This window comes from Misgurnus anguillicaudatus, chromosome 21 (genome assembly GCF_027580225.2).
Source record: "Misgurnus anguillicaudatus chromosome 21, ASM2758022v2, whole genome shotgun sequence".
Classification (NCBI taxonomy): Eukaryota; Metazoa; Chordata; class Actinopteri; order Cypriniformes; family Cobitidae; genus Misgurnus; species Misgurnus anguillicaudatus.
In genome coordinates, this window is record NC_073357.2 from 56,739,296 (window position 1) to 56,751,995 (window position 12,700).

The 12,700-nt window shown below is 38.5% G+C and overlaps 1 protein-coding gene across 8 annotated transcripts in view; it reads right to left on the minus strand.

The window, feature by feature from the left end:
* Positions 1-12,700, minus strand: part of neo1a (neogenin 1a) — a 203,621-nt gene that overhangs the window by 83,182 nt on the left and 107,739 nt on the right. For all 8 annotated transcript variants that reach the window (XM_055214607.2, XM_055214658.2, XM_055214647.2 and 5 more), the window contains exons 3-4: positions 11,388-11,663; positions 10,705-10,855 (exon numbers count right to left, since the gene is read on the minus strand). In XM_055214607.2, coding sequence (XP_055070582.2) covers positions 10,705-10,855; positions 11,388-11,663 — 427 coding nt within the window. The remainder of the gene's footprint in view (positions 1-10,704; positions 10,856-11,387; positions 11,664-12,700) is intronic.

Below are 12,700 nucleotides of genomic sequence, written 5' to 3' on the forward strand. Positions count from 1 at the left end.
TGTATATCAAAATCCACCAATGGTGAGGCTTAACGACAAAGACAGGGTGACACGGGAGCAAGGAACTATATCGCTATCTGCTATATTTCCAAAGACGGCGTTACAGGGACCCAGGAAGTATGGCAAGGGAGACACAGCGTCTCGTTCCCTTCTCAGGGAACAACAGTTTCATACGTAACTCAAGACGTTTTCATGTGTCAAACACAACTATGCAAATAAGCATTTTGGTATGACTCAACATTCGCATACAGAAGATATAAGCATTTAAAGCAAACAGTTAAGCACGTGTGCTTAAAAAATCTAGAATTTTTATGATATTATCCTACAATACACAGGGAATAATTTTGATTTTTTTTTCCAGAAAACTTCTTGCATAAAATAGATTCAAGCACTTTCAATGATCTGTATATCTATGTATCAAAAACTTCCCAGAGACTTGAATTTCTTCCCCAGATTCACAAACTTTCAAGGATTTCAAGGACCTGTCGGAACCCTGTAATAAAGAAGTGAATCTCTGGGCATCTCCTGGAATGAATAAACATTTGGGGCCCTATCTTGCACCCAGCGCAATTGACTTTGTCAGTGACGCATGTATCATTTCGTATTTTGTACCGGCGCACAGCAGGTTTTTCCCTCCACAGATGCACGTCGGCAAACTAGGGAATAAACTTGCGCTCCCTGGACGGTTCAGCGCAAAAAAGGAGGCGTGTTCCGGCGCAAACCATCCCTGATGCTATTTTGCAGTTTCAAGAAACAATTGCGCTACTAACCAAAAAAAACTAGTCTAAAGTCAGTGGCGCGATGCGCGTGGTTCATTATGCTATTTTAAGGGCGCATGCTTGACCATAATGTATAGCGTGCACAACGCGCATTGCTTATCTAATCTACACAGATGCAACAGTTATTTTTGCAAATCATAAATTGTTACAATAAAAAATATAAGATAAGGGAAATCATTAAATCATAAATTGTTACAATAAAAAATATTAATACATGAGATAAGGGAAATCATTGTGGTGAGCATTGTGGTGATAGTTTTTATTTATTTTGTGTGGCAGCGTTAAACAATTATCATGCAAAAACGATTAAAATATTTTCATAAGTTTGTTGTGTGGCTGAATTACGTTTATTTTATATAAATAATAATTAAAATGTTTTCATAAGAAACCTTCATGTATGTGAACTTGATTTGTAAGTGTACTTTGGGGTTGGACCTTGCTTGCGTTTCTTGTGTCCGATTTCAAAGCCCCCAAACCCTTTCAGCGGTGAGGGTGGACGCAGCGATGTCCTCCTGTGTGCCCGGCGTGCCCGATTTATGCTGGCAAGCTTGGGATCCCCCCGTCTCCTGACATCATTGTAGTGCTTGGCGCAGCTGATGAGACAATTTTGGCTATTTCCTCTCACGCCTGTTTAACCGACGCTGATTTGGGCGGGTTTCTCCCATCCCCATACAAAACAACTTCTCTGTCTTTGACTGCTCTTACAAGAACGTCGGTCTCCTCGGCTGTGAACCGCTCCTGACGTGCGCCTGTCAAATCCGTCATAATAATAGCAACCCGCCATGGAACTTGCGCCCTTGCGTTTGAAGGGAATGTTGGATAGCGTTCTGATTGGTTTATTTGACGTTACGCCCAAACCACACCTATGAATAATGAACCTACTTCAGACCAACCCCTTATTGATTTGCGCCCGGCGCAAGATTAATTCTCCCGCCGGGAAAATAGCAACAGCGCCCAAGATCCGCCCACAAAGTCACTTGCGCTTTGCGCTTCGCACTTGCGTTTCAGATCGTTAAAATAGGGCCCTTGGAGTAGGTGCTATTTTGACAGTCAATGATCTGCCTATGCGAGACAAATACAAATGATATAACGGAGGATACTAACATCAAAATCTCACTCCTTTCTTTTCTCAATTTCTCTTTACACAATTTTCCTCCCGCCAGCACTTTCTGCCCAATCTTCACTATTTATTCCTCAATAAATCCAGCCTGTGGTTACATTCCCACTGGGAATAGAGAGCATCTCCAAAGCCTGCCATTATCTCTCTCGTTTCCCTGCCCAGTGACTCGTCAGCAGAGAGATTCCCAGCCCGAGAGATGCATGGGCACACAGTTTGTGCCAGGGAATCTGAAGTTGGTATGAATCCACGGTCAATAAAGCACTGTTTGGATTTCGTCATTAGAAAAACACTTTCTTTCCCCAATACACTCATAAGGGACCCGAGGAGGCGCCATCTGTGTTAACTGATGGACTGTGTTGTTTGTCTATTCAGTAGTGTGTGTGGGGAAAACCCTGGACCTGAAGACAGTACAAGGTCAGGGTATAAAAATAAACAGACACAGAAAAAGACCATAAATCAGCTCTTCGACCTACAGCAATAAACTCATAAAGGAAATGTGCAAAACTCTCAGCTTTTAAATGGTTGCCAGGGCGTTGCCATATGGTTGCAAGGATCTGCATAGTTTCTAAAGCACAGAAAATACCTCTTGTAGTCGAATTCGCAGCTATGCAAAGCATAGTTTATTTGACTCGTACGTGACATTCAGCCCATGCGCATTGCGACAAAATGCAATGCATCTCTTGGGCTACGGGATAGGACGATTACCGGTTTCACGATTAACCACGATAAAAATGTCCTGACGGTTAGTATTATCGTTTAAAATTTAATTATCATTACAACCGGGTTTGATTACCGTGATTTTGAAAACTCACGTTAAATCCTGTCCAGCCAGAGTCAGTTTGACGCAGGCGTGCACATGCAACATAGCTTTTTGCACATGAAGGCATTTAAAGGTGACATAGAATGATTGAACGGAGTATTTATCCTTGTTCTGTAATGTGACATGTAGACAAATTTTTTTGGTTTGGGTCTGTAATGCCTTAGAAGCTTCCCAAACACCTCTCTCAGATAGCTCTATTAGGGTGGGGGATTTTAAACAAGTGGTTTTGCACCTATTTGGCTCCCCCTACTGGCTTAACTTGCAATCTAATTACTAATTGGCTGACTTTGCTGCCACTCAAAAAATGTAGCCAATTATTTTAAAGTGGAGGGGCAGTTAGATGCCTGTGATGTCATATGCATCAGTTTTTCATGGGCTGTTTTCTGGCTGACATTTCTAAAAGAGGAATTTCTATGAGACTGAGATGTTTAGCACTTTTTGTATGTTTGTGAATGTGGGTAGACTACCATTATTCAACAAAGACAAGGTAAAAATGGTTTTTCATTCTCTGTCCCCTTTAAGGGATAATGTATTGTATTCATTCACAGTAAACTTATTAGACAGATTTTTTTACCAAAGAGATCATTTCAGGGACATGAAATATTAAATTGTGATTTTCAAAAATAAGACTTGTTAAAATGTTTTCAGAGTGTGTATCAGTTCTTTTTGAACATTTACATCTTATTTTAACAAAACCATGATAATATTTATAACTGTGATAACTTTGGTCACTATAATTATGATATGAAATTTTATACCATCCCATCCCTAGTACAGAGTTACAAAAATCTGGTGGTGCGTCTACAAATTACAAATTACACCCCTAATGGGCCGTACATTCCAAATGTGGGGCATCGCGTTACTCGCGAGATTAAACTTCGTGTCAATGCGAATTTTTTGCTCAAGTTAAATATTTTCAACTTGCGCAAAAACGTGTTTGAGGTGAATAGCTTGTGCTTTCGCGGCAATTGCGCTGCCCAATTCGCGTCATTCGCATCTCCCCTCGCGAGGACGCGTCTGATCGCGTTTTTGCATTGACTTTGTATGTAATCTACCGTATTTTCCGGACTATAAGTCGCACTTTTTCCATAGTTTGTCTGGTCCTGCGACATATAGTCAGGTGCGACTTATATGTCAAAATGTATTCATACTGACTAACATTCACCAAAAGAAAACATAACCATCTACAGCTATAAGAGGGCGCTATATGTTGCTCCTGTAGCCTACCACTGAAAAAAAACTGTTAACTGAAACATTAACTTAAATACGAAGGAAAAAGACTTAACAAAACGCCGCTAAAAAGAATAATCACTTTCTAAATAAATGCGACTTATACTCCGGAGCGACTTATAGTCCGGAAAATACGGTACTAGCGCAAATCATTGAACTCGCGTTTGGTGTGTATACCCTATAATAAACATCTTCCTATTTTCTACAAAGTGCAAAGGTGAAATTAACTTTATTAAGATAATGAAAATAAATTTTAATGAAAGGGTTTCCTTCCTCCTAACATCCCGTATCAGGAACAAAATACTGATTTATTACCACCACAACTCAATATTATATGGCTTAGCCCTCGTGGCTAGTGCTTAGATTCTGTATTGCTTTGTAAAAGATGGACAAAGGAAAGTATTGTGTTTCAAACCAGATTCAAACCTGCACATCTCGCTTAAGCATCTTAGCTCAATGTGTCAAAACATAACGGCTAACCCACAGCTTCGCTGTGATTTGTGTTTTGTCATTAGCACCCTTCCTCAAGCTGAACATTACACACTTAGAGACTTGGCTCGAATGCCAAAAGCATAAATGTTATATCACTGAAACGGCACTTCATCTTGTTAACACATATCCTGAACAAAAGACTGCTGAAATTATAGGCCATTAACATTGATAAGCGACTCTGCCAATGGCCATATCACAATTATTTCACACACCCTATATGCATCAGACAGCGATCGACCCCAAATTGGATTTTAAATGGGAGAGCTGAATAAAGGGTAACAAGAGGGCAGGATTAATGGTTAGTTAGCTGATTAGTATTCTAGTACACTAGTTTGTTGTCACTGCGTTGGTGTTTGTAACAAAAGATCACAAGAGTATCTTTAGCAAAGCTATTATCAGCATATGCACATAGATAATAAACAATATTTACAATGTGACATTTTAAATGCGCTTTGATGTCCGCTGTTCCAGAATCTCTGCCAGATTTAGGCACTAAATTAGATGCCCCTGCTCCCAGAAAATCTTTTTTCAAAGAAAGGTTTGGAGACTGCTGTGATCAGACACAAAGGAGAGCACCAATACATCATCTTAATGCCAGTTGAAAAAAACTTAAATCTGACCCTATAGCAACAACCCAAAACATCTTAGCAACTGCACGGACATGTACTAAAAATAAAAGAGAGAACAGACATTACAGATGTACAAAACATTTTCAAATCAATAAATAAACGGTATCTGTCCATTTTGCACGAGTTCTATTTTAGTGTTGTGTAATGGTCACATGCCATTCAGAAAATAAAATATATATTTTGTTAGTAAGTGTTTTTACATTTAGAAATAATTTATTTATATTTATGTTTTAATTTAATTGGTTAAAGCTATAATATGTAAGATTGCAATGCAAGCAAAGCACGATGAACGCAACCTTCATCCTGGCTTTAAACGAGTGAACCAATAAACAATTGTCATTGCAACCCGCTGTTTAAAAATCTCCCTTTACATGATGACGAATCAGACGAATTGGGTGTGTCCTTTTAAATGCAAATGAGCTGATCTCTGCACTAAATGGCAGTGCCGTGGTTGGATAGTGCAGATTAAGGTGCAGTATTATCCCCTTCTGACATCACAAGGTAGGGCTGCTAGATTATGGGAAAATCATTATCACGGTTATTTTGGTAGAAATCATAATCACGGTTATTTAACTCTTTCCCCGCCATTGACGAGTTATGTTGCCAATTAAGAGGAAACTGCATAAGTTTTTACGGTAATCTGTAATTCCGCTATTATTCACTAGATGGCGATCTTGCCCAATTTTAAAGTGAAGCAATAAAAAACAGAAGCAAAAATTAAAAAAAAAAAATTTTATACTCTATGTATGTTTTGATAACAAAAGTCCTATACAAAAATACAATTATTTTAGTTTATTTTTTAAGAAACCTACCCATATTTCAGTTATAAAAAGAGAACAAATGAAGATAGGATGAAACGTTTTTTTTCTCCGTTTTGTTTGTTTGAAAGCAGAGGGTCTGTTTTGTATTTGATATATTTGTATGTTTATATATTTTTAGAAGAAAATTTTCCTGGAAGGCCTTTTGTGAAACTTTTGTTAAAATCACAAAAAATGCAGGCTGGAAACTTAAAAAAAAGGCCGGCGGGGAATGACTTAACACGATTACTCAGTGACTTTGACTTAAACATGCATTTATTTAACCTTTTTATTAAAAAAAGTGTTGCAATAGTATACACTTGTCAAAGCAGTGGTGCCTTTAAAATTGCCTTACAAACACATCGGTGCAGCAGTATGCAATTTATATTTTAATCGCACAACAATTGTTTTACCTCGATTATCTTGTTTTTGTAATTGTTTGAATAAAAACATTTAATTGAAAATAAAAATTGATTAATTGCACAGCCCTATCACAAGGGGAGCTAAATTTCAATGACCTATTTTTTCACATGCTTGCAGAAAATGGTTTAACAAATCTAAGGTACTGGGTTGCTCTTTTTCACATTTTCTTAGTAGATAAAAGCACTGGGGACCCAATTATAGCACTTAAACATGAAAAAAATTGATTTTCATGATATGCCCCCTTTAAATGAATGGTGCATCCTTACCAGAAAGTTTCCAGGGATTTGTAAATCCAGAAAAATTACTGTTTTGAATAAAGGCTCATCCCTTGTATCCGTTGTAACCATCGCCCTTTTAGTGACTTAATATCCGTGCTATCCACAGTTTTCGATTGCAGAAACTATAAGTGACAGCATCTTTCACGAAGCCGTTGTGCCTTGCAGCTAATTCATTATGATGGCATAAAATAATGTGATTAAAAATATTCAATAACTCATCCATTAACATGATTATCAAATATCATACGTCTCTGGATGGTGAAAACAACGATTTTCCATCGTTCCATCCTCCTTCATATCGTCATTAAGCTTTGCCTATGTTATTGTGTAATAGCGACCTCTTGTAGTAAAAATCTACATAATATGGCTTTAATTTTTATTCACTTACATGAACCCCGGTTTGGGAAACCCTGTACTTAAAGATTCATTTGAATGGGTGAATATCATAACCTTATCAATACCTTACACCTTATCATCAATGCAGAAATCTAATGTATTATTCAGGTTGCAATTTGGATTGTTTTTTTTACTTTGCTAGACATGTAAAGATTTTTGCTAAGTCCCAAAAAGATTCTTTCTCTTTTATATTCATGAACACAATACGGACGACTTTACTTTAAAAATCCACTGAGGCGGAGATTGATCAGAATGGCAGTGAATCTCTGTGCAACATTTAAACTTTGTCTTAAAGTCTTGGGGGGATTGAAGTCTTTCTCACTTTATACAGACCACAGACTTTATAAGTCACTCTCTTTCATCTCGGTTACCGCAGTTAATCCCTATAAGCACAGACATTCTCAGAGGCCGTGAAGAAGTTACAGCTCTGCTAGCACACGAAAGCATTTTTCCACAATTGCAGACGTGTCAATTCAGAAAAGCCTCGTTCTGTCACAGTCTGATAATAAGAACCATATAGATGCTAACTCCTTTTCTTCTGCTTTACTATTCAAATTACTCACTGACGGTCCAAAAGAAATGGGGAAAATGCATAATCTTACAAGTACCTTTAATTGTCAAGAAAAACAAAAGAAAGTTTAAGTGTGTATTTTGTGCACTCTACAGACTTTTGTTCTCTAGGTCGCTCCTCTGATCATTCAAGTCTTGCACAACTAACTGGTGGGCAATTATTGGTGATGTTTGCCAAGGTACGGAAATCATTACCCCTTACTTACCTTGGCTGTTACAGACATGAATCATACCACAAATAAAGGTGACTGATGATGTAAAAATAATCTAAACGTAATTTGAAGTATGCCATATTTAGGATAATACAAATTTAGCAAAGGGGGCTTTTGGCAAGCATTTAGCAACCATTCGTAACACCTAGCACCTGCATATCTAATAACCCATTCACAGAGCCTTTTGGTACAAGAACATTTCCGTAAAATTTGCAAAGAGGCTTCCGTGTGAATATAAACACGTCCTGAACATGTCCTGGGATTGCTCCCGTAAACATTTACAGAACACATCCTGTATAAACAAGAGGCAGAACCAAAGCCGTAAGGAGCGTGCCGTAGTGAAGACGCGCGTGTCATCGTAATAAGAAGTTATGGTTCAGCTCTTTGACACACAGATTTAAACGCAGATCAACATTCAAGACAAAAAATATGTCGGCAAACTGGACTGAAGCAGAGATCAAGGAGTTTGTCAGCAGTGTTGCTGGTAACGCATTACAAATAACGTGCATTACGTAATAAAATTACTTTTCTGAAGTAACGAGTAAAGTAACGCATTACTTTATAAATGTACACATTAATATTTAAGTTACTTTTACAAAAAAGTAATGCGAGTTACTTTTTTAGTTTAATTAATTTGATTAAAAAATGTATGTACTGAATTAAACTAAACATAGTCCCGTTATGCACTCCATGCGCACACGCCTGTGTGGGAACTGTTTGAGTCAGAAACTGAGATGGCAGGCCAGAGCTCGATATTTTGTGATGAAATATGCAATTTCTGAGATTAAGCCTCAGCCAAGCAAAAGTAACGCAAAAATAACTAAAAAGTAACATAAGCAGTACTTTCCATGAAAAGTAAGTAAGTAACGCAATTAGTTTTTTGGGAGTAACTTAATATTGTAATGCATTACTTTTAAAAGTAACTTTCCCCAACACAGTTCGTCAGTATTCGCGCTGAAGCTGAGATCATTCACCAGCGTGACAGAACAGCGCATCACGCGCTCCTTATGATCTTGTTATAAACTAAAATGTACATGGTTTCTTTAGCGAGAAATCACGGATAACTAGCAAACTTCAGACACTGTTGAAAAAACCTACCAAGTGCAGGACTTTAAATAAGTCACGTGTGTTTACGAGATCTCTATGGTACGTGTGTGAATGCACGCACAGATTTCGGAAAATCAATGGCAGTGTTAATGAACCAAAATTCACGAACCCCTGGTGGTTGGCACTGGGAATTGCAGGGGGGGTGAGTTGATGATAAAGAATTAATAACAATTAAATCATAAAATGTAAAATATCTACATGTCTTGTGACCATTACACAACTCTACAATATATCAGTAAACGTGCAAAATGGACAGATACCTGTAATGTACAAATAAAAGAAAATTACCGGATGAAGGTACAATAACACGTAATAATGACAATACTATGCAAAATATTACTGATTAAACTTTAAAATATATATATATTTTTAAGTTAAACATACAAATGTGCAATTAAATGATTGAAATATTTACTTTAAAGGGGACATATCACGAAAATCGGACTTTTTCATGGTTAAGTGTTATAATTGGGTCCCAGTGCTTCTATTAACCTCGAAAATGCGAAAAAGAACAACCAAGTAACTTAGTTTTGGTAAACCATTCTCTGCAAGCATGTGAAAAAATAGGTCATTAAAATTGTGTTGTCAGAAGGGGATTATACCATCCCTTAACCTGCACTATACAACCACGGCACTGCCATTTAGTGCAGAGATCAATTTATTTGCATTTAAAAAGAGCAGGGCTCAAACTAACTTTTTTCACTAGGAGCACAGTGGCCCCCAACTGAAAATTTTAGGAGCGCAACAAAAAAATGTAGGTGCACACACCGAAAATCAACATGCTACCCAAATAATCACATTTCTACAAATTTCCACTGTATTACTAATAAATGCTTTGATAATAGATGCAGAAAGTACAATTTGCTGTTTCAAATTCAGTCTCACATCACAAAAAAAGGTCAAATTTACTGGTCGCACATGTGCACTCTCAAATTTTGGTGGCAAAATGCCACCATGGGTGGCAGTCTGGAGCCCTGAAGACACACCCAAAAGCGGCACATTTTTGCTCACACTTTGCTCACACAAAGTGGCAAATTTAAAATGTTATATTAAATTATCTTTTTGGTATTTTGAGCTAAAACTTTACATACATACTCTGGGGACACCAAAGATTTATTTGACATCTTAAAAAAGTTTTGTGTAATGTCCCCTTTAAAATCATAAGATTTTTACTTCAAGTAAATAATGTAGGAGGTTCAGCTGAGAAAAAAGTTTGAAAACCCCTGGTGTGGGGCAGTGGTACTATAATACCATGATGATATCAGATGGCAACACCACAGAACTTTGATGCATACCATGGTATTTTTGTGTCACTTTCAAAAAAAATTTTAAAGTCTTATTTTATTTATTTGCTTTTTTTTACCAATTTGTGGTAGCTAATGAAGACCCCCCCCCAAAAAAAAGTTCTGTGGTGTAAACCATGGTACATTTTATTAGTGTATAATGCTGCGAGTCTCTAGGTGTCATGTGACACACAGCACAGCAGCTAATGTGAATGTAGCGTGTATAAACAGTGGAGTTAACGGTCTAATCTGCGAACAGCCTCGTAGTGTACGAGAGGTGTGACGGAGATTGTGTATGTGTGGTTTAGACACTTGCCGTCTTGACTAGTATTCGCACCTCTCAGGCGGGCGCCGTCACTCTAATTATTTACTCGGGCAGCTGGGACGGGCCGTGCGCCAACCGAACAGCACACATACAGGGAGACTGATGGCTAAAAGTGAACACTGTTGCCACAGCGGGACTCAAAGCTCACGTCGGTCACCCTGGCAGAGGAATTAATGTCCCGGTTCTGCCAAGCACCTGATGATGGCTGTCTGACCGAGTGTAGATCTGCACTGTTAATCTCACCTCCCCTCAATGAGCCGGTCTTTGTGCATCCATCGAACATTCGCTGTGGGATATCCCGTCACCACGCAGGGGAACAGCACGTTCTCTCCTATGCTCTTAGACACCTCTTGAGGTTCCTGGAGGAACTCCAGACTCCGTTCCTCACCAATTTCTGCAAAAGAAAACATGCATAAAGTCAGTACATGTTTGTCCACATCGTTCATTTCAGAGCGCAGTGAATATGTCGACCGCCTGCGTCTTAAAAAATATACGAATTGAAACGTTTCATTTGAACTGCTCCGTGTTTAATAAGATAAGCCCAGCAGGTGACAGAGCTTCAGGTCTGATTTATGTACTGTAATATCTCACGACTGCCGGTCGAAATAAATCAGCAGGCTCAATATTAGCCACAAAGGAGTTCAGGTCTCTTTAGCCTCAGCAAAAATACACTATATAGACAAAAGCATTGGGACGCCCCTTCCAATAAAGATGTTTGGGGCGGCGCAGTGGCCACTCCAAACAGAGCACTGTTGTCTCACAGCATAAAGGTCCCCGGTTCACGCACTGGATGGGTTAGGTGGTCTCTCTGTGTCAGCATGGGTTTACTCTGGGTATTAAAGTATATGGTTTCCTTCCACAGTCCAAAATCTATACACACACAGATGGAAGAGCAATTTGACTTTGAACTAATGGTAATGTCTTACCGGGCAGTATTTGTATTTCAGCCTCATCGCTGGTCTTGGTGGGTCCGGCGTTCTCGATGACGCAGCGGTAAAGTCCTGCATCCGTCTCTGTGGCGTTACTGATGACAAGAGCTCCGCTCGGCAGGATAAACACTCTCTCGTCCGGATTAACCGGCTCCTTGTTTCTCTCCCAGTGGATGAAAGACACCAGATCTGGATTTACCTCGCAGTTCAGCACATGACTGTCACCTGCCCGAACTGATGCAGCTTCAGGCTGACTGAGATACCGCGGTATTCCTTCAAGAAGAAAGAGAGAAATCAAAGTGTTATCAAATATTGTCCAAATAGGTTAAGTCATCATGTTAAGCTTTGGCTTTTGGGTGTCAGTGATTTACGTTTTCAAAAGTGGGCTATTAAGGGGATTTCTAAACTTAATTTTGATGTAAACAGTGTTTTAAATCAGCCTAACAGTATGAAAAACCTTACAAAAATAACGGTATTTTTGTGTGGTAAAAGTGTATTGACTATGTTTTTTTGGTAAACATGTTTTTTTCTTATTCATTCAGGCCCACAGTATTGACATTTTATACTGTTGCTCTACTCTGCACATTTTTTATATCTTAATTTGATTCTCCTTATTTCCAAGATGGCTAAACTTATTTAAAGGTGACATAGAATGATTGAACGGAGTATTTATCCTTGTTCTGTGATGTGACATGTAGACAAAAATATTTTTGTTTGCGTCTATAATGCCTTAGAAGCTTCCTAAAAACCTCTCTCAGATAGCTCTATTAGGGTGGGGGATTTTAAACAAGTGGTTTTGCACCTATTTGGCTCCCCCTACTGGCTTAACTTGCAATCTCATTACTGATTGGCTGACTTTGCTGCCACTCAAAAAATGTAGCCATTTATTTTAAAGTGAAGGGGCATGGAGATGCCTGTGATGTCATAACCATCAGTTTTTTAGATTGGGCTGTTTTCTGGCTGACATTTCTAAAAGAGGAATTTCTATGAGACTGAGATGTTTAGCATGTTTTGCACTTTTTGTATGTTTGTGAATGTGGGTAGACTACCATTATTCAACAAAGACAAGGTAAAAAATGTTTTCATTCTCTGTCCCCTTTAAAACATAATAAAGTTCTCCATAAATCCTAGTGGGTTCCTCTGTGGTGTCAGAAGCAGACAGATCATCTTAACTCTTTACCCGCCATTCATGAGTTAACTCGTCAATTAAGAGAAAACGCTTCCCTGCCAATGACGAGTTTTTCCAGCAATCCATAATTCCACTATTATCTTACCCAACTTATAAAACCGGAAGTATTCCCTTTGGGCAA